The sequence below is a fragment of the Hordeum vulgare genome, chromosome 6H (assembly GCF_904849725.1).
Source record: "Hordeum vulgare subsp. vulgare chromosome 6H, MorexV3_pseudomolecules_assembly, whole genome shotgun sequence".
NCBI classification, from domain to species: Eukaryota; Viridiplantae; Streptophyta; class Magnoliopsida; order Poales; family Poaceae; genus Hordeum; species Hordeum vulgare.
The window spans coordinates 293,555,147-293,578,215 of NC_058523.1; the positions used below are offsets into that span (position 1 = coordinate 293,555,147).

The following is a 23,069-nucleotide window of genomic DNA, read 5'->3' on the forward strand; positions in this document are numbered from 1 at the left end:
ATGGAATTGACTATGATGAGACGTTTGCTCTCGTGGCAAAGATGAACACAGTAAGGATATTGGTCTCTTGTGCTGCAAACTTTGGGTGGAAGTTGCATCAATTAGATGTCAAGAATGCCTTCTTGCATGGTGAGTTGCAAGAAGAAGTGTACATGGAAATACCACCAGGTTTTGGTACTTCAGAGACTACGGGGAAGGTATGCAGGCTGAAGAAATCCTTGTATGGACTGAAGCAATCACCAAGGGCCTGGTTTGATAGGTTCAGACGTGCTGTCCGTGGTATGGGGTATGGTCAGTGTAACGGTGACCACACGATGTTCTACAAGCACTCTGATCGGAAGATCACCATTGTTGCTGTTTATGTGGATGACATTATCATCACTGGAGATGATGAGGAGGAAGTAGAGAGATTGAAGGGTTGTTTGAGCAAGGAGTTTGAGGTAAAGGATTTGGGTAACCTAAAATACTTTCTTGGCATTGAAGTGGCTCGGACAGAGAAGGGAATCTCTTTGTGCCAACGAAAATACACCTTGGATCTCTTGAGTGACGTGGGCATGATGGGATGTCGTATTGCCCCTACTCCGATTGAACAAAATCACCAAGTGACAGCACAATCAGGAGAGCTAGTGAATAAGGAAGAGTACCAGAAACTGGTTGGATGGTTGTTGTACTTGTGTCATACCAGGCCTGACATTACGTATGCTACGGGGGTGGTGAGCAGATACATGCATGAACCAAGGAGTGGGCATCTTGATATTGTGCACAGAATCCTGAGATATTTGAAGGGGACTCCGGGTAAAGGGTTGTGGTTTGGGAAGAGTGGACATCTTGAGGTGGATGGCTATAGTGACTCTGACTGGGCCAGTTGTCAAGATGATAGAAGATCAACTTCTGGTTACTGCGTGTTTGTGGGAGGAAATTTGGTATCATGGAGAAGCAAGAAACAGCCGGTTGTGTCTAGATCAACAGCAGAAGCTGAGTATAGAGCATTATCTCAAGGGTTGTGTGAGATGCTCTGGGTGAAGTACCTACTGAGCAAGTTGAAACTTCTGAGGAAGGGGCCCTTGAAGGTGTGGTGTGACAATCAGTCAGCTATAGCCATCGCTAATAACCCAGTTCAACATGATAGGACAAAGCATGTGGAAATTGATCGGTTCTTCATTAAGGAGAAGCTTGATGCCGGGGTCATCAGCCTTACTCATGTCAGTTCTGGGCAGCAGTTTGCAGATTGTTTGACAAAGGGTCTGGGAACAAAGGATTGTAACTTGGCATGTCACAAGATGGGAATGATAGATATCTACCACCCATCTTGAGGGGGACTGTTGAACCGGTATGGCCCAGCCCATACAAGTTATCTCTTAGGGCCCAGGCCCATGTAGTGGGACTGACCTAAAAAGGATGCTCCCAGCCATCCCGTTCCTAAGCCAGCCGCCACACAAAAAACACAGCTGTTGGAGGTACTCCTCTCTCCCTCCCGTACTCCTCTCTCCCTCCCGTTCCTACAATAGGTTTAGACATGTTGTCCGTGGCATGGGGTATGGTCAGTGTAACGATGATCACACAATGTTCTACAAGCACTCTGATCGGAAAATCAGCATTCTTGCTGTTTATGTAGATGAAATTATTATCACTGGAAATGATAAGGAGGAAATAGAGAGATTAAAGGGCCGTCTGAGCAAGGAGTTTGAGGTAAAGGATTTAGGCAACCTAAAATACTTCCTTGGCATTGAAGTGGCTCGAACAGAGAAGGGAATCTCTATGTGCCAACAAAAATATACCTTGGATCTCTTGAGTGACATGGGCATGATGGGGTGTCGTGTTGCCTCTACTCCGGTTGAACAAAATCATCAAGTGACAACACGGTCAGATGAGCTAGTGAATAAGGAAGATTATCAGAAATTGGTTGGGAGATTGTTGCACTTGTGTCGTACCAGGCCTGACATTACGTATGTTGTGGGGGTGGTGAGCAGATACATGCATGAACCAATGAGTGGGCATCTTCATATTGTGCACAGAATCCTGAGATACTTGAAGGGGACTCCGGGTAAAGGATTGTGGTTTGGGAAGAGTGGACATCTTGAGGTTGATGGCTATAGTGACTCTGACTGGGCTAGTTGTTAAGATGATAGAAGATCAACTTCTGGCTACTGTGTGTTTGTGGAAGGAAATTTGGTGTCATGGAGAAGCAAGAAACAACCTGTTGTATCTAGAACAACATCAGAGGCTGAGTATAGAGCATTATCTCAAGGGTTGTGTGAGATGCTCTGGGTGAAGTATGTACTCAGCGAGTTGAAACTTTTGTGGAAGGGACCCTTGAAGGTGTGGTGTAACGATCAGTCAGCTATAGCCATTGCTAATAATCCAGTTCAACATGACAGGACAAAACATGTGGAAATTGATCGCTTCTTCATTAAGGAGAAACTTGATGCTGGGATCATCAGTCTTACTCATGTCAGCTCTGGATAGCAGTTTACAGATTGCTTGACAAAAGGACTAGGAACTAAGGACTGTAACTTAGCATGTGACAAGATGGGGATGATAGATATCTACCATCCATCTTGAGGGGGAGTGTTGAACTGGTATGGGCTGTCTGGCCCATCTCACTTAAGCCCTCTGGCCCATCTCACTTAAGCCCACAAGGCCCAGTCCTTGTGTGACCTAGAAAGGGGTTCTCCCAGTCCCTCCCAGAGGTGCAGTCGCCACACACACACAGACTCACCAGAGCAATCAGGTTCGGCTCTCCTCTATATGTATATCTAACATGGTATTAGACCTGAGGTCTTGGGCTTAAGTCTCAGTCGCCGTGTGTATATATATTATATCTCCTCTTTCTATCAAATTGGTCTTTTGGGATAGTTGGTTGATAGGAATATCTAACATGGTATCAGACGTGAGGTCTTGTGTTATGACCAGAGGCAAGGTTAGCCAAACTGGCCCAGTTATCTTAATAATATTAGGGGCTTAGCCCAGTTTATTATAGCCTAGGGAACTTATATATAGTCATGTAATCAACACTTTTGAGATTAAGCAAAGATCAATCTATTTTGATCGGCTCCAACTAGGAGCCGGTGCCCTAACCCTAACCGCCCCTCCCATCGCAGCCGCCTCCCCCTCCGTGCGAGACGGCGCCCACGCCAGCTTCCCTCCTTACCCTAGAACCTCCGACCATTTCTCCCCATCATTTGGGTTCAAGTCTCAGTCCTTGCATTCCCCCCCATCATTTATCCACACCCGACGGGTGTTGATCATTCCATGTCCACGTCGGATGTGAAGCGGGGGTGTTAAGTATATTATATCTCATCTTCCTATCATATTGGTCTTCTGGTATAGTTGGTTGATAGGAATATCTAACAGAGCCTTTGTTGGCTGACTCGTACACCGTTGTACCACCGAGAACTCTACCACCCTACCAAGAGGTGGTTTCAATATATTACCTGATCATCACACTGACATGAAGCTGTAACACTTGAAAATTGCTTTTTGGTCTTCTAAGTTTTGATGGCCCTCAATATAAGCTGTTAGTGCAAGACATTCCTTGCTCAAGTAGTACTACTCTCACATGCAAGACTTGTAGAATTGCATCCTAAAATTGACAAGTGATTACATGTAAAGCATAGTTTATGTAAATTGCTGAAATTTCTAATTTCTTTTTTGGCAATGGAACGCATGCTCTGTGACCAAATTTGGTGATCGGGCGTTCAGATTAGAGATCCTGATTCAGTGGCTGGCTTACTGGCCGTACACCATTTATTTATCGTACATCTGAAGTGTTAAAAATGGAAATCAACTCTGATGGGGAACATGTAAAAGCTAATGAATTGTTTTCCTTCGTGATGGGGAACATGTAAAAGCTAATGAATCGTGTTCCTGCACATTTATTTTCTGCAAACAATCCATATAACAGGCTCTGGCAATTTACAGAACTGTTTCTTGATTATTATTTGCAGGCATCACATAGATATTTGATCTTGTAGCATTCGTGATGCTCAGCAACATTGAATTTACAGGTTGAGTTGACCGAATTTGTTGGCTATTCTGTGCTATCATCAACTATGGTTTGGGATCATTTTGTATCTCATACATTTGAGGATTCGGTTTGTTTGTTTGAATCTTGTTTCAATCAGGTATGTGGAACTAAGCACATTGATGATAGATCTTCTGGGTTGCTTAACGTTCTTAAAATTATAGAATGTCTGCATATATCTTCTTTACCACTGAACTTCTCCTTTTTTGTGCACCTTCACCTTGTAGGTATGTGGTAGCTATAATTCTGCAGCTAGCAGCTGTTATGAAGGCATGATGACGAATTACATTGGAGAATCACATTTGTTAGAGACTATGAATGCTCAGTTGGTAAACATCTCTGTATATTAACTACTTTGGTGATGATATAAGTACATACTCTTGCCCTATTTATTTCCCATGTTAGTTCCTTCTGTCATGATGCTGCAGTCCTGTTAAATATTTATACCACCATTAGCTATTTCAGTTATTCTGATGTCCTAGCTCCTTTATCCTAATTAGTTCACGTGGCTTTGAGACTGAAAAAAATTTAGCTTCCTAATTTGAGGATAAGAAGGCCAGGGTTTTACTTGTTACCCCTATGATAGTACCTACTTATTGGTTGAAGTTTGCAATACTGGTTCTTATTTATCTAAAGCTATCTCTTTCATCCATTCTTTGGAACATGTGATAAAAAAACCTTCGTTGCAACGGAATTTTTGTTAGAAATATGAAGCTTCTGCATTTAAACCAAGAGATAAAACAGGCTGGCCTCCAATAATTAGCTTATGACCAATGCTAGAGATTAGTCGCTCATAACCTACGCAAACTTTTGGCCATTCATCTTGAACCAGTCTGACAGTTACTGCAGTGGTTATTGTATTCCACCTTAGTTTTAAGTTTGAATTTACTGGACCCGCCTTTCCAGGTATACTTGGATGGCGAAGTTCTTGCTAAAGTAGACGCTGAAACCAGCATGCAAAAGGTATCTTCTTAACCTTGGTAAGTTACTTGAAATTAAATATTTCTTGCTTCGGTTTTAAAGTAACCTTTTCCTGTGTAAAAGATTATTGTGCTTCTTTCTTTGTGGCTTCTGGATGTTGTCCTTATTTTGCAATATTAATTCGGGATTGGATTTTGCAATATTAATTCGGGATTGGATTTTGGTCCTTAGACCATGGATATGGCTCCAAGTATTTCTTCAGTTTAAAGACTCATCAAATTTGTAGATTTTATGAGTCATTGAGGTGGGAGTGGAACAAATTAGTAGGTGCCCCAGTGTCAGCATCTCTAAATAGACCTATTCTTGAAATTGGCAGACCAAAAAGGTAAAGTTAAGTTTACACCTAAAAATGAACCTTGCACCAAAGTTGGGCAAACAGAATTTCTATATCATTTTTTCTTCCTTATGAATTTCTCTGTAGTTTATACTCTCTGTTAAGAGTGCCTTTGAATTATTGCCCTGATCAGAACTGCCATTTATTCTTTGTAGGAGAAATTTCTGATGTCCGAGCAGTCATTTATTCGCTTTTCGCCGCACTTCTTATTTTCTGCAAACATGGTAAATTTCTACCCAGGTCTCCTTTGCAACCCAACCGCCAATGAATTATCATTTGGAAACATAGCCTTAGCGCAATAAAAAAATTGTAGCAATTTTCAGCTCTGGAAAAGAACACCAAAAATAATCATACAACTATACAATGACATAGACTAATTAGACATGAAAAAATTGGACATTTAGCTTACAGAAATCAAATGTCTTAAGCTGTCTTTAACAAATGCTAAAACTGTTCTCTTGTGTCCTGTAGGACCTACGCTCAGAAAGCAACAAAACCGAATCTTCTATTAAGAGCTGCTCTAACATTAATTCGGCATGGGCATCCCTTATAGTGGAAGAGTGTGTCAGGCTTGGTTTCACGGTAATCTTAATACACTAAATAGTTTTGTCATGTCTACCATGCCTCTGATGTGCTTTGCCTTAGTACTTTTGTATAGCTCCAGGGTCAAGGTCATCCCCACTTGCACTTTCTGCCACAGGCCACCCTTTGACAACTTGCATATCATGTTATGATGAACGATCACTTGGATTTCATGCTCTTGGCTATGGGAGAGGTTCTAGAAAGCCTGCAATAGTAATTACATCATCAGGAACTGCTGTCTCAAATCTTCTCCCTTCGGTGAGTGGCATATTTCAGTTTCTTAATTTCTTTTGTTTTCTTACTGCTACCAGCTTTCTACATCATCAGGGACTGCTGTATCATATCTTTTTTATCGAACCATGTGCTGCTGCCAACTTTCAGAAGCCCTCTGGCTAGAATTGCTTATGTATGGCTTATAAGGCATACATATGATCCCCTTGCGCTAATAGATGTATTGTATGCTGCATTTTTCAAAGAGGAAAACAAAGTCTGTAATATTACTAATATTCAGCCAAGTTTCCCATCTAGGTGGTGGAGGCAAGTCAAGATTTTGTACCAGTTATCTTGCTCACAGCTGATCGTCCTCCCGAGCTACATGATGCTGGAGCCAACCAAGCGATTAATCAGGTGCTTGTGATTGAATCAAAGTTTAAATACAAATTTCTTGATGCTAGCTGTTCCTTTTCTAAAACTGCATGATTACTTAGGTATTTTGGCTACCTTTCGATAGCCTTAAATTACTGAAGATTATTTTTTCCGGGAAAACACAATGGACCTTTGTGTTTCATTTCATTGAAAAGAGAGATAGTTGTGAAATCACAGTCCTCCTAGAGGTGGTTACACATATCGGATGGTCACTAGTGCACATCCCATGAGGCTGGCAGCACAACCCTAAGCCCTTCGGCACCAGCAGTGGCCCAAAGCCTGGCCTCGTCTTTGATCCTGCCCATGAGAGTGTGGACAGACGGCTGCGCGCAATCGAAAAGGCAATCGTTCCTATGCTTCCAAATCATCCAAGGTGTCAGGAGCGCCACGGATGCAAGTCCCTTGCGCATCAGCTGAGGGGTGTCCTGCCTAGCATGGTGCGACCAGTCGAGCAGGGAGCTTTCGTTGCCGGGCGGTCTGCAGGTCACGCACCCAAGCAAGGAGCTCATGCCATACCTGCCGCGAGAAGGGGCATGATAGCAGGAGGTGGTGCAGCGTCTCACAATGGAAGCCCTGGCCCCCCTATTTGATAAAGATAGGTCATGCTGTTTCACTCACAATAGTATAATCAAATGCATTTTACTCAGAGGTATCAAGACCATAATGTCTGTTTTATCACATAAAAGTGAAACCCTATATATCTCACACATACAGTGTGAACTTGGACTCTTTGAGTTATCAGGACTGCCATTGGAGTTTACACACTTCAATTATTTACTTGCTTTCTTCGCATCCTGTTTGCACACAAATTCATGGTATGGTTGTATTTTTGAGTTATAATTGTGGACAATGCATCTCAACTTTCCCCCATCCATTTTTGCAGGTCAATCATTTCAGTAACTTTGTAAGATATTTTTTTAATCTCCCTCCACCTGGTGATCAGATTTTTGCAAGAATGGTTCTTACAACAATTGATTCAGCAGCCTACAATGCAATGCAAGCACCACAAGGTCCGGTGCATGTAAACTGTGCTTTTAGGGAACCACTAGACCACAGCAATCAAAATTGGAGTTTTGATTGTTTGATAGGATTGGACAGGTGGTTTAGAAATGATGAACCATATACTAGATACCTAGGAATGAAAATGGTCTCTGCATTTGGTAATTATTCTTGTTCAGTAATAGAGGTTCTAGATATCATAAAGAAGGCAAAGCAAGGGCTTCTATTAGTTGGAGCTATTCATAAAGAAGATGACATGTGGGCTGTGGCTTTACTAGCTAAACAACTTTCCTGGCCAGTTGCCGCCGACATTCTGTCTGGACTGCGAATGAGGAAGGTTCTAAATTCATTTCCAGGATTTGATGAGAGTATTTTGTTTATAGACCAAATCGATCAAATTCTACTGTCGGATTCTGTGAAAAGCTGGATAAATCCAGATGTTATTGTGCAGGTTTAGCTCCTCATTTGATTTTATTCCTCTGTAGCACTTACATTATCTTTGCATTTCTAGATATTGTGTGATATATATTTTGTTCTAACTTTCTGAAGCTTAATTTTGTTTAACTGGCAGATTGGAAGCCGAATTACTAGCAAACGCATGGAAATGTTTCTCGAGTCCTGCTTCCCATCTTCATACATCTTGATTGATACACATCCGTGCCGCCATGATCCTTCACATGTTGTCACTCACAGAATCCAGACTAGTGTAGCTGACTTTGCTGCTAGTTTGTGCCATTGTAATTTAGAAAGGAAGACAAGCAGATGGAAGGATATGTTGATGGTTCTAAACTCAGCGGTATGAGCCAGAACATGCTAGCTACCTTGAAATGATGCAATAAAATAATTTTGGTCATATAATGGATAGATAAGCATAGCTTCTCCTTGTGTACAATCAGTCCTTTATGGACTTCGTCATTTCTCGCAATCCTTCACTCCAGCAAGCTTTTATATGTTACATTGAGGTTATAACAATGAGTACAAGAGTTCGCCACTCCTTGAAGCTTGAAAATAGTATCGACACTTCATACGTTTTCTATATAAACTAACATGAATTTTTTTTAAACATAATCACTCAAGACATGAAAATGAAGTGAACAGCAGGCTGTAGTTAATTTATTTCTGCCCATACTGAACCGAGCTTTTACTGAAGATCTCACTGGAAATGACTGATTGGTTTCAACTGCCTTTCATTATGATAACTGCTTATTATTCCAGGTTTCACAGGAAATAATGTTTCATGTACATGCGGAATTCTCGCTTACAGAACCATATGTTGCGCATGTAATTGGAGAGGCACTTTATGGTGATGCTGCCATGTTTGTTGGGAATAGCATGGTCATTCGAGACTTGAACATGTTTGGGAAGGGCTGGCTTGACCATACCACCAACAGAGGTAACATGATGATGCATAATATTCCAGATTTTGTTGGTGCAACAGTGGCTGGGAACCGAGGAGCAAGTGGTATCGATGGTTTGCTTAGCACAGCGATCGGATTCGCTGTTGGATCAAACAAGCATGTAAGTCATTTCTCCAGCTCATGAAGCATCATGAAAGCTCCACAGATATCATGTGTGACGGAAATGGTTATATTAAATATGAAATGTGGAGTTTTCTGTACTAAACTAGGGATGAAGAGTGAACGAAAATGTAACTCTCCAGAGATGATATTCCTAGTTATATCCTAGAAAGAAAGAGACAAAGAAACTATCATAGTCAGCACTCAGCAGCAGTTCTCAAACTATTCTGAATAGCTGATAATCTGTTCTCGTGCATTTTCTAGTCAACTTTGACATAACCTTAACATAATGGTACTTTTCATACTAAATTTGTGTGAACTGTAGCACACATTCATTCAAACAAAGTTTCCAATACATTTATTCTGAACCTTTACTGGAGAATACCAAATGCCATTGTAGGCTTTCAGCAAGAACTTGACTATAACTGCATTATTGTCAGGTATGCTGCATGGTTGGTGACATATCTTTTCTTCATGATACGAACGGATTGTCACTTCTCAACCAAAGGTTTGTAGTTTGAACCCTTCTCTGCACCAGTCTGCAAAGTTTGAACATTCTCTCCACTAGCACAGCCAATGTCCTTTCCACAATTTATGTTTCACACTGGCATTCATATTCACTTTATCATTTACATCAAATCATAGATTAGTATTGACTATTGGTACAGAGGAAGACGTTTGGCTCTCGGGTGCGAGTGCACCCAAATTGCAAAAAAGGTTAAAAATTTCTGCAATATTTTGTAAATAAACATGGTCAAATGTTATTATTGTGTAAAAAGTTTCGCCAAGGAATGGCTTTCATGGTATTCTGGGCGAAAAAAAACAAAATCAACACTATATACAAGTTCCTATTCACACTTTTTGTCCTTGAAAAAATATATTTTTGCCCTGAAGTCGACGGGAGTTTTTCCTTGACGAAACTTTTTATACGAGTACAACAGGAGGTCAAGTTTGTTTCCAAAAAGTTACAGATTTTTTTTACTTCTATTGTGATTACTAAATTATTTTTCCCATATCAGGTGCATTGGCACCCGAGAGCCAAGGGGTATTTTCCCTATTGGTACTTTTTTTAGCCAAGCTAATTTTTGTCATCGTGTTCTTAAACTATGCTTTCAGCTTAATGAAAGATATATTTATTTTTAGTATTTCTTTGACATTATTGAAGGGCCCAAAGGAAACCCATGACAGTGATTGTAATCAACAACCATGGTGGTGCAATCTTCAGCCTTCTACCAGTTGCAAAAACAGCTTCACCCCAAATTTTGCAGAAATACTTCTACACCTCACATGATATATCGATTTCTAAGCTCTGTGATGCACACAGGTAAAAACAAGTGATTTAATTGCAGCTTAGTTGCTTACATGCATCATGGATGTGAAATTTTCAAGCGCTTTTCTTATTTATAAATAGATTTTGCTATTAGAACTACATTGTAATAATACTTCGTTCTGAAGCTACATAGTATATACTGTAGTTGATTCTGATTACGGTCGCAAGTGAGCAAGAATCGGGTCGTCGCATCCTTAGTGGTGCGCTACATCGATGCCCGGGTGTAGTGGAAAATGAGCAAGGATCTTCGCATTTGACTCGACGAGTGCGAAGGGTAAGGAAGCTAGCCGAGCCTAGGAGGATTCACTTAGGTAGCTGGAACGTAGGGTCTCTGACAGGTAAGCTTCGGGAGGTAGTTGATACATCGGTGAGGAGAGGCGTTGATATCCAAGGCGAAGGAGGTGGAGGGTACCGGCTTCAAGCTGTGGTACACGGGGACGGTTGCAAACAGAAATGGAGTAGGCATCTTGATCAGCAAGAGCCTCAAGTATGGAGTCGTAGACGTCAAGAGACGTGGGGACCGGATTATCCTGGTCAAGCTGGTAGTTGGGGACTTAGTTCTCAATGTTATCAGTGCATATGCCCCGCAAGTAGGCCATAATGAGAATACCAAGAGGGAGTTTTGGGAAGACCTGGAGGACATGGTTAGGAGTGTACTGATTGGCGAGAGGCTCTTCATAGGAGGAGACCTCAATGGCCATGTGGGCACATCTAACACAATTTTTGAAGGGGTGCATGGGGGATTTGGCTATGGCATTAGGAATCAAGAAGGAGAAGACGTCTTAAGCTTTGCGCTAGCCTACAACATGATCATAGCTAACACCCTCTTTAAGAAAAGAGAATCACATCTAGTGACTTACAGTAGTGGGCAACACTCTAGCCAGATTTATTTCATCCTCTCAAGAAGAGAAGACAGGCGTACATGCTAGACTGTAAGGTGATACCTGGAGAAAGTTTTGTCCCTCAGCATAAGCTTGTGGTTGCTGACTTCCGCTTTCGGATTCGTGTCTAGCGGGACAAGCGTTCCAAAGTCGCTAGAATGAAGTGGTGGAAGCTCAAGGGGGAGGTAGCTTAGGCATTTAAGGAGAGGGTCATTAAGGAGGTGTAACGACTAAGATGCGGTCCTTTCCTATTTAGGGGGCGATGCCCCAAAAGGGAAAGAAGCGCATCTAAGCGTTTCGCAAGCGAGATAAACATAGCACATACATAATTTAAGATTGACAAATAGGGCATGCATTTGCCATCTCACATAGATAATATCAGAGTTACATCCACACATTTATTCAGACAAGGTAGTTCCGCTACGGACTACATAACAAAAGAAAAAGACTATGCTATCCCGCATGCTTGCCCACGATCACGACCACTGCCTCAGTCTTCTGGATAGTTCACGTACAGGCGGTCGTTCTCCTCATCGTACTGCCACGCTAGCTGCGTGCCATCTGGATCACCTGTGTCGGGCGTACCTATACCTGTTGGGGTGTTGAAGTAAGCTGTGAGCCACGGGGACTCAGCAATCGATGAATGTCGAATCCCAACCTCACATCATCCATCTGCAGGAAGATTGTCCTATAAGTCACTACTTGATATCCCACCTATGAATTCTCGAAATATCTGCTCATGCAATCTGGTACACGGATACAAGGAGTAATATTTCACATAACTCCTATACTAACCCGTCCAATGTATCACATCCGTCAACACATAACCAGAATCTCAGACCTTCATCTACTACAGACATTCGTGATCATAACGATACAAAGTAGGGCAGTACTCCCGAACAATCTACAACAGTACTGGGGACATCGGGGTTATCTCGCCACTACTAGTATTGAAGCAATTACGAACATCCTCGTTCTGAGATAATAAGAAATCTGAATGATGGCGATGTGCACAAGAATCCCCTAGAGCTCAACTCCCCGAAAGAAATCAAGGCAGACAGGAGGCACCAAGACAAAACTTCGTCACATCGAATCATATAGGTTTCAAAATACCCGTGTGATCCTATTTTTTTTTTGAGCGAGAATAGGAGTAGAATTAACATTTCCTAAGTCGAGAACCTCACCAGAGCATGGAAGAGGAGAAAAAAGAAACCTACTCTCCGATATAACTAAGACTCAAAACATTTTACTAGACTCGACTCGGCCAAGTACGATCGCACAAAGGCTCATATGGTCGTAAGACTCTGATTACCAACTTGTAACGACTAAGATGTGGTCCTTTCCTATTTGGGGGGCGATGCCCGAAAAGGGAAAGAAGCGCATCTAAGCATTTCGCAAGCGAGATAAACATATCACATACATAATTTAAGATTGACAAATAGGGCATGCATTTGCCATCTCACATAGATAATATCAGAGTTACATCCACACATTTATTCAGACAAGGTAGTTCCGCTATGGACTACATAACAAAAGGAAAAGACTATGCTATCCTGTATGCTTGCCCACGATCACGACCACGGCCTCAGTCTTCTGGATAGTTCACGTACAGGCGGTCGTTCTCCTCATCATACTGCCACGCCAGCTGCGTGCCATCTGGATCACCTGCGTCGGGCGTACCTGTACCTGTTGGGTGTTGAAGTAATCTGTGAGCCACGGGGACTCAGCAATCGATGACCTTGGTACCGAAACTAGTCAAGTTATTAGGTGAGGAAGGTTCAGTGTTTAGGTTGCAGCATCCTAAGCATTTATGGTGTCTAACTTACGAAGATCAAAGTTATAGATGTGGTGGTCTACGCGAGCGGTCGAAGACTAGGTGATCACTAAGTGATCCTGAACACCTACTTACGTCAAACATAACCCCACCGTGTCTCGATCGAAGAGAGGTCTTCGAAAGAGACAGTCATGGTTACGCACACAGTTGATAGTTTTATTAGAGTTAGTTCAAGTTATCTATCACCGGATGTTAACAAATTATCCATGTTGCCACATAACCGCGGGCACGGCTTCCCGAAAGATTTAACCCTGCAGGGGTGCTCCAATTAGTCCATCACAAACGGTCACGGGCCGCAAAGTAATCCTCTATCACGAATCTCATGATCTCGTTGGATTCCTTAGAGGATAAAACCTCAACTCTGGGGAGACCCAAAGTCTCACCGGGATTCCTATACGCAAGATATATCGCTAAGGTAAGACGAACCTAGCAGGACATCCCGTCTTGTCGACGACCCCGATAAGAGCCGCATATCTCAGTCTCAGGACACGACGGATGGAAAAGCCTACAGGAACCAAACCTCAAGTTTCCCTGTGGTGGCCCCGCAGTCTGTCCATTTTGGACCAACACTCATGAGGAGCACTGGCTCGGGTTGTTGTTTAAATCCTCGGGGTAGCTATTCCCTATGCAAATTATTATTAGGTGATTAGCAAATTAAAACCAATGTTGGGTCTTGCCGGACAAGCCTTAACACTACACGATTTATCTAGGGGGTCTCCATAACAACCTCGACCGTGTTAGGAGCGATCAGTTATGGAATCAAACACCGATAGCCGAAACTAAGGCGACAATAACGGAACAAATCACCCGGCAAAAGGCTAGGCCTTCCGTCATTTACCAAGTATATAGGTGCATTAATTAAATAGCAGGTTAAACATAATTATATCAAAATACTCATGTTAACACATGAGACAGTTGGCACCTGCAACTAGCAAAGCTAACATTAGAAGTTGAGCAAACCTACTTAGCCAAACAACATTAGCTAGGAGGGGAAGGTGTTTGGGTTCCATGGCAATATCAGGAGGCAATTATATCAAGTGGTAGGCAGCGAGCATATATGGAAGGAAACGTGATTCTAAGCATAACAAGGCTAGATACGGTGTCAAGGTCACGGTCATCTTGCCTGTGATGTCTTCAGCTTGGAACTGCTCTTGTTCGTCCTGCACGTACTCTCCAGAATCCACGTACTCGCTCTCCGATCCCGTTGCTACCCAAGATAAAAATAACAGCCAATGAACACCAACACAACATGATGCATGAGATGAGAATGAAGCATGCATCTCTATTCTAGTCACTTGCATATGCATGAGAAGAGAAGATAAACTTCTGGACAGAACTTCACACTAAGCTATCTTGACATGCATGAGGATGGCATGAACAGGTGCATCATGAGAAAACGATGCAAAAGCATATAAGAACGTAGAGAACGGAGCTACGGATCAACCGGAAACTACGAAACAAGATATGAAGTCCTACGGTTCAACTCCACCACAAGCACACTCCAATGACACTCTTCTGGTGTTCCTAGGTTGCCACATGATCAAACAAACAAATATAGGTGGGGTGGTGATTGGAATCACACCACACCACCAACAATACTAACACAAGCTTCAAAACAACTAAAACATCCAATCTGTCCTAAACAACATCATAGTAGTTTGTGAGCAACATGCAAGGTACCTACAGCCACCCAAATGTGCCAACCAAGATATGTGGCAAAAGCTATGCAAAAGCTCTACAAGCCTGAGCAAGAAGATAATACAAAGGAGTCACACACAGGAAGATCTACAGGTGCTAACTTGGATAAAAATAACAGATTTCTGGGACTACTAAATCTCAGATTTTCACCAGCTGCTTATACTCTGAAGCATTTTGACAGCCTCCAAAATAATATCTACAGAAAGTGAAAGTGCATGAAATTTAACAGAGAGCTAGACAAACACAAAAGCTCCAACTCTCTAGTTGATTGCAAGGGTTGATTCCCAACACATGAGCTTTTGCACCTACAACAAGGGAAGAAAATAAAAACAGTTTCTTAGACTTAGTGAAAATCACAGATTTTACCAAGCTGACAATTTCAGCCACATGTCAACTTTGACAAGGCACAACTTGCACATACAAACTCCTAAGCATAAAACAAAACTACCATGATGTAGAGGGGTTCACCCACTACAACCACATTAAGGGATCATCCTCATAGGCTCAACACACCACTTAATATAGGGACCTAAACAGGGCAACAAATCAGAAAATGACATTTCCAGCAAGTGCCCCAAAGTGAAATCTGATTCCACCAATGGATTCCTTGGAAGATTCTACCCCAAAAACATATATTATATCTAGGTACTTGCATACAACATGAAGACACAAATTTGAAAGGAAAAACTACATGGAATCATATGACCCTAAATAGTGCCATATCACATGTGGTATTCACTATATCAATCCTCTACACTTGCACATGTCACCCCACAACAACTATGGTGAACATGTGGGTTAGACCTCATGTATGTGTGCCATAGCACATCACCACACACACTCACATACACCCACATGTATACATACACTCACATACCCACCTACACTTGATAGCATGTCTCACACTACATATGCACACACACACACACATATAAACATGTGCTGGTGCACACTTGTACAAATATGTGGGGTTAGCCACACACATACACACATATGCTCACATGCATATGCCTTACACACATACACACAACTACCACACCCACACTTACAAGATCACTACATACATGTATGCCTAAGCACACACACATATATACATTCATCACATGTGCATCTACACTCTAGACACAACAGAAAGCTCACTGAAATTATCTCCACAAGATATAACAACTAGCTGATGATAAAAAGGAACAAAAGAAAAGGAAAAGAAAATAAAAAGGAGCAAAACTGCATATGGGGAGTCTCTGGTTCGAACCCAGGACCCCCCTGGTATTGCCCACACTCGCTACCACTGCGCCACTCTCACTTACTCGACAGGACATGGGAAGCTAGCGGGGTAAACCTCTCTGTGGCGTTACTGTACCAGGAAATAAAACCAAAAAGGGGGTGCGCTTGCGGGGACTCGAACCCACGACCACGCGCTCGACAAAACTACCCCCTACCACTGCACTACTCGTTCGGATCTTAACAGAGAGGGGGGCGTTGCTCTTTTGAGCATCCCCCTCTGAACCTACCACAAACCACGGCGTCCGGAACAGGAGATGGTCACCGCCGGCGCTACGCTACAAATTGAACTACGGCCACTCGCGGGGAGGAAGAGGGACTCGCGGCGGATCCATTTCACACCTAAGATCCATGAGAGGGCCACTGCGGCGACCTATCCACGTACACGGCGGCGCCGGGGACATAGAGGAACCACGACGCGCATCTACAGCTCTAGGCGAGATCTTACTGACAGGGGAACGGGAGGAGATCGGCTGCTCACCCACTCGCCGAGGAGGGCGCGCTTGACGGAGAGGAAGAAGGGGTCGACGAGGAAGAAGACATTGCGGAAGCAGTCATCGGAGCAGAGGAGGAAGAAGGGGTCGTCGTCGACGTCGAGGAAGCAGAGGCAATCGGCGTCTCCTAGCTGCGGGAACGGACTCCCCTGGTACTCCGCGTGCTCCTGGATCGATTGGAGAGGAAGAAGAGGGACTGCATCGACGGCGGCGACCTCAACAGGGGTCGGCCATGGCGGAGGAGGAGCTCGGGCCGCCTCCTGACGACGCCAGGGAGAGGGAGGAGGAAGATGGAAAGGAGGTGGCGGCGGCTAGGAGGAACCCTAGAGGCCCAGACGTCGAGGGGATTTATAGGAGGAGGAGGAGGAGAGGGACGCGCTGCCGGCGCCCATGTGCGTCGAGGAGGAGCATCGGTGGAAAGGGGAAAGAGAGAGAGAGGCTGACGCGTGGGGCCGGTGCCTCGCTGGAAAGGAGGAGGACGACGGACGCGGGAGTTGGGCTGCTGCGCGCGAGGGAAAGAAGAAGCTGGGCCGGCGAGGGGAGGAGGCCCACTCGGCTGGCGCCAGAAGTTTTTAACACAAAGAAATACAGTTTTCCAAACCCCTCTTTCACATCTTCACACTCACAAAATAAGCACTAAAAGACCAACATTTTTAAATCAGAAAAGGAGCAAGTAAAACATGAGCTCAAAGAATTAAAGAAGAAGGGTTTTGTTGAAACCTAGTTTTGGAAGAACAAGCCAAGTTGAAACCTAAGCTTTGCACACCACTTCACACACCACACGCACCCATCATACCACACATATGGATCAACACAACAACATCACATCATGAATGCAAAGGGGAAGACACAAACTAGCCACATGAAATGATAACACCATCACACATCATGGACCCCCACATGAAGGTTCCAAATATGGCAATGTTGCACTTGGGGCATTACAGGAGGGCCCTTGTGAGGAAGGAGGTGATGCAGACAACATGTGGATGAAGATGACGGCTTGCATTCGTAAGGTGGCCCCAGAGGAGTTTGGAGTGTTCAGGGGAAGTAGAAGAGAAGCTAAAGATACCTGGTGGTGGAACGATGATGTCCAGAAGGCAATTAAGGAGAAGAAAGATTGTTTCAGACGCCTATATCTGGATAGAAGTGTAGACAACATAGAGAAGTACAAGATGGCAAAGAAGGCCGCAAAGCGAGCTGTGAGTGAAGCAAGAGGTTGGGCGTATGAGGACCTCTACCAACGGTTAGACACGAAGGAAGGCGAAAGGGACATCTATAAGATGGCCATGATCCGAGAGAGGAAGACGAGGGATGTTGACCAAATCAAGTGCATCAAGGACGGAGCAAAGCAACTCCTGGTGAAGAACGAGGAGATTAAGCATAGATGGCGCGAGTACTTTGACAAGTTGTTCAGTGGGGAGGGTGAGAGCTCTACCATTGATCTGGACGACGCCTTTGATGATACTAGCAGGCGTTTTCTGCGGCGAATCCATGAGTTGGAGGTCAAGGAGGCTTTAAAGAGGATGAAAGGAGGCAAGGCGATGGGCCTTGATTGTATCCCCATTGAGGCGTGGATAGGCCTCGGGGACATAGTGATAGTATGGCTAACCAAATTTTCAACCTCATTTTTCGGGCAAACAAGATGCCAGAAGAATGGAGACGGAGTATATTAGTACCAATCTTCAAGAACAAGGGGGATGTTCAGAGTTGTACTAATTACCGTGGAATTAAATTGATGAGCCATACAATGAAGCTATGAGAGGGAGTCATTGAGCACCACTTAAGAAGAATGACAAGTGTAACCAAAAATCAGTTTGGTTTCATGCGAGGTCGACCATGGAAGCCATTTTCTTGGTACGACAACTTATGGAGAGATATAGGGAGCAAAAGAAGGACTTGCATACGGTGTTCATTGACTTGGAGAAGGCCTATGGTAAGATACCGCGAAATGTTATGTGGTGGGCCTTGGAGAAACACAAAGTCCCACTAAAGTACATTACCTTCACCAAGGACATGTATGATAATGTTGTGACAAGTGTTCGAACAAGTGATTGTGACACTGATGACTTCCCGATTAAGATAGGACTGCATCAGGGGTCAGCTTTGAGCCCTTATCTTTTTGCCTTGGTGATGGATGAGGTCACAAGGGATATACAAGGAGATATCCCATGGTGTATGCTCTTTGCGGACGATGTGGGCTAGTCAATGATAGTCGAACGGGGTCAACATGGAGTTGGAGTTATGGAGGCAAATCTTGGAATCGTGAGGTTTTAGACTTAGTAGGACTAAGACCGAGTACATGAGGTGCACTTTCAGTACTACTAAGCACGAGGAGGAGGGGGGTGTTAGCCTTGATGGGCAGGTGGTACCTCAGAAGGACACCTTTCGTTATTTGGGGTCAATGTTGCAGAAGGATGGGGATATCGATGAAGATGTGAACCATCAAATTAAAGCCGGATGGATGAAGTGGCGCCAAGCTTCTGACATTCTCTATGACAAGAGGGTGCCACAAAAGCTAAAAGGCAAGTTCTATAGGACGGCGGTTCAACCTACAATGTTGTATGGCGCTGAGTGTTGGCCGACTAAAAGGCGACTTGTGCAACAGCTAGGTGTGGCGGAGATGCGCATGTTGAGATGGATGTGTGGCCACACAAGGAAGGACCGAATCCGGAATGATGGTATACGATATAGAGTTGGGGTAGCGCCAATTGAAGAGAAGCTTGTCCAACATTGCGTGAGATATTTTGGGCATATTCAGCGCAGGCCCTCCAGAAGCCCTAGTGCATAGCCGACGGCTAAAGCATACTGATAATGTCAAGAGAGGTCAGGGTAGATCGAACTTGACATGGGAAGAGTCCGTAAAGAGAGATCTAAAGGATTGGAGCATCACCAAAGAACTAGCCATGGACAGGGATGCGTGGAAGCTTGCTATCCATGTGCCAGAACCATGAATTGGTCGCGAGATCTTATGGGTTTCACCTCTAGCCTGCCCTAACTTGTTTGGGACTAAAGGCTTTGTTGTTGTTGTTGATTCTGGAAGTTGATAAATGGTGTCTGTTAAGACTTCTGCCAGTTTTACATAATTGGTTACGGAGCCAGCTTTGTTATATGATGAAGTACTTAGCGTTGACTGCAAAATTTTGTGTCTGCACTGATCTCACCGGTTGTGTTGCAGAGTGAAGCATTTTTTGGTTCAAACAAAAGCAGAACTTCATGATACATTGGTGAAGACCCACACAGAACACCTTGATTGTGTGGTGGAAGTAGAGAACCAGATTGATGAGAATGCCAACTTTCATAGGTTTACATTCAAATTTGTTCTAACAGTAATTTACTCTACACTGTGAATTTATACGTTCTCCTTGTTCTGCAGAACTATAAGTCTGTTCGTAGATAATACTGCAACCCACTATCTGGATTATCTTCTCGGGGGTCCGTATTCTAGGACTACAAGTGATTTAGATCGCATGTACAATAGGAAAATTCATGCAATGGAGTACATGTTGTACAGGTATATCCGTAACCAATTAATATGCAGTCCACTCATTCCTCGCATTACCCTCAATCATTCTTTTGCACAGAATCCAGCTTTCTGCACCTCGTACTTCAGGAATTTCAGATAACAGTTTTTTCCATGAAGGCTTCATTCTGAAGCTACATATGGATGACAACATTGTAGGATTTGGTGAGGTTTGTCTTTATCACCACTGCAATTTATATGGCATCTTTAACTTTTGCTAATTTAAGCTGCCAGTTTTGAGTTGCACTATATTTCTCAAATGCTATGTCTGTTGAAGGGGAGCCTTGGCGCAACGGTATAGCTTTTGCTTTGTGGCCATGAGGTCACGGGTTGAGTCCTGGAAATAGCCTCTTGCAGAAATGTAGGGAAGGGCTGTGTACTATCGACCCAAAGCGGTCGGACCGTTCCTCGGACCCTGTGCAAGTGGGAGCTACGTGCACCGGGCTGCCCTTTTTATGTCTGTTTACTATATACATTTTTAATACAATGACAGCAACAAAGCCTTTAAGTCCCAAACAAGTTGGGGTAGTGTATGTTGGAGTTATTTTATGTTCCATGTAGCCTGTATATTTTCTTCACACTGTATGAGGGCTTTCCTGCATATTTACCACATGTACATATATCAAAACTGAGAGTATGTACGTGTTCCTAAATATAAGTCTTTTAAGAGGTTTCACTAGAAGGACTACATACGCATGTATATAGACATATTTTAAGTATAAATTCACTCATTTTGCTCCGTATGTAGTCCTCTAGTGAAATCTCTAAAAAGACTTATATTTAGGAACGGAGGGAGTACTTTTTAGGTAGTATGTACTATTTTTTTAGTATATTAATTTATACGTACAAATATGAAGGTATTTTTCAAAATAAAAAAACTATGGACTGACATGCAATTTTTTCGTATGCTAGCTTTGAAATATCTTAGATATAGTATATGAATATACTTAGAATGATAAAGTAGTATACATACTATCACATGGTAGTATATGAGATATGAGGCTAACTACCACCGGGTGTAATATGTATTTTTCCTGTATATATATAGGTAAAATTGTATGTATCAATGTTGTCTGGGGAACCTGTTAAGGCTCGTTGGATCATGTGTGTGTGTGTAGGAAAAACAAATCTATAAACCAATCCCTGGTTAGCTGCGATGGATGTGGTTTGCCCGTACGGTGGCCGAACGGGCATGGCAAGGACTAGACCTACAGTTCACGAAAGAGGAGAGTGCGATGTTCTTTGCATCCACCAGTATGGTCCTTGGCGATGGATTGACAGCCCTTTTCTGGGAGGACCGCTGGATACACGGACAATCAGTCCGGCCCCCTGCTATACCAGTGCATCCCCAAGCGGCGACGCAGAACGAGAACGGTGGCAGAGGGCCTCCACGGGAACACCTGGGCCCGCGACATCCAAGGAACCCTCGGGATACATGAGATAGGTCAGTACCTGATGCTCTGGCAGGCTGCCCAACAATTCGTCCTCTCGACTGAACCCGACCGTCTGCTTTGGAAATGGACGGCCAGCGGCATATACACGGCGCAGTCTTGCTACGTCTCCACATTCCAGGGATCCACTCGCTGCCCCTCTTGGAAGCTCATCTGGAAGGGTTGGGTGCTGCCCCGCGTCAGATTCTTTCACTGGCTCGCCAACAAAGACCGATGCTGGACGACAGCGAGACTTGCCCGACGCGGCCTGCAGCACCACCCGAAATGCCTCCTCTGCGACCAAGAGCCAGAGACAATCCATCACTTGCTTCTAGCGTGCCCATTGGCCAAGCAAACTTGGCACACCATTCTGGACTGGACACACATACCAGCGCAACCACCAGGTAACGAACCTACCTTGCAGGACTGGTGGCAACGAGCGAAGGAGCAAACCCTGCCCGCACTCCACAAGGCTCTACAATCCATCACAATGCTTGTCCCTTGGATGATTTGGAAACAGCGGAACGATTGTGTCTTCAACAACGCGAGACCCTCGATAGATGCATTAGTTGATAGGATCAAAGTAGAAGCCAAATGTTGGGCACAAGCTGGGGCACAAGGGCTGAGAGTTGTGCTGCCCGCCTCCTGGGACGTCCGTTGATGACGAACTGGCCTTGTAACCACCACCTCTTCGAGGGCAGAATCGACATGGTTTTGATGGCCGCTTCGCTCCGCTCCTCCTAGCTCCCGCGCCCCTAGCCTAGTCGAGCGGCCCCGCTGCCGTCCTGCCCGCCGGCTGCCCCCGCCTCCCCCGCGCCATGGCCCCCTCCGACGACGGCCGCGGCGCGCGCCGCCACCACCGCGAGGATCGCTGGAAGGACTTAGACAACTCCTCCTCCGGCATGCGCTCCTACCGCGATGTCGCCCGCATCCCCCCTCCTCTGCCGCCGGCGCGCCAGCTGCAGGTGGCTCCCGCCCGCCCCTGCGCGCACCCGCATCGACCCGCTTGGGCCCCCGCTCGGAGGTCCACCGCGTGGAGGAGGCGGAGACGCCCGCAGCGGACGCTGGCGGCGCCTGGGAACTGCCGAGGAGCAGGAAACGCCGCAACGCCCGCCGCGCGGACGCTCCCACGCCGCGGCTCCGCCGCAACGCCCGCCGTGCGGACGCTCCCACGCCGCGGCTCCGCCGCAGCCCCACGCCGGAGGAGTCGGCAGGCCTCTGTTTCCGCTGCCTCGACCCGGGCCACACCGTCCGCAACTGCACTAACAAGCTGCGATGCCGGCGCTGCCTTCTCCTCGGCCACGAGTCCAGGAACTGCACCCTTGCGCGTCGGGCCCGTGACCGTGCTTTGCTGACGACGGCCGCTCCGCCCCAGCGACGCACAACCCCGACGCCCCCCCCCCCCCGGCCCGCCGCGACGCACGCTGTCGGCCCCTCGGGCCCAGCGCGTGTCCTCATCCCGCGCTCCGTCGAGATCGAGGAGGCTGAGGCGGTGCTGCAGCGCGGGATGGTGGCCACC

The 23,069-nt window shown here is 44.9% G+C and overlaps 1 protein-coding gene across 5 annotated transcripts in view; it reads left to right on the forward strand.

Moving 5' to 3' along the window:
• LOC123401275 (protein PHYLLO, chloroplastic) overlaps positions 1–23,069 on the forward strand; it is a 44,767-nt gene that overhangs the window by 12,252 nt on the left and 9,446 nt on the right. For 3 of the 5 annotated variants that reach the window (XM_045095043.1, XM_045095045.1, XM_045095046.1), the window contains exons 4-18: positions 4,008–4,124; positions 4,252–4,353; positions 4,931–4,987; positions 5,495–5,563; positions 5,811–5,921; positions 5,985–6,179; positions 6,450–6,548; positions 7,450–8,016; positions 8,137–8,361; positions 8,781–9,083; positions 9,523–9,590; positions 10,248–10,406; positions 19,776–19,901; positions 19,974–20,111; positions 20,182–20,290. In XM_045095043.1, the coding sequence (XP_044950978.1) occupies positions 4,008–4,124; positions 4,252–4,353; positions 4,931–4,987; positions 5,495–5,563; positions 5,811–5,921; positions 5,985–6,179; positions 6,450–6,548; positions 7,450–8,016; positions 8,137–8,361; positions 8,781–9,083; positions 9,523–9,590; positions 10,248–10,406; positions 19,776–19,901; positions 19,974–20,111; positions 20,182–20,290 (2,445 nt within the window). Of the gene's footprint in view, positions 1–4,007; positions 4,125–4,251; positions 4,354–4,924; positions 5,005–5,236; positions 5,331–5,494; positions 5,564–5,810; positions 5,922–5,984; positions 6,180–6,449; positions 6,549–7,449; positions 8,017–8,136; positions 8,362–8,780; positions 9,084–9,522; positions 9,591–10,247; positions 10,407–19,775; positions 19,902–19,973; positions 20,112–20,181; positions 20,291–23,069 lie in introns of those variants that run through there. The other 2 variants (XM_045095047.1, XM_045095048.1) reach the window with 2 other exon arrangements.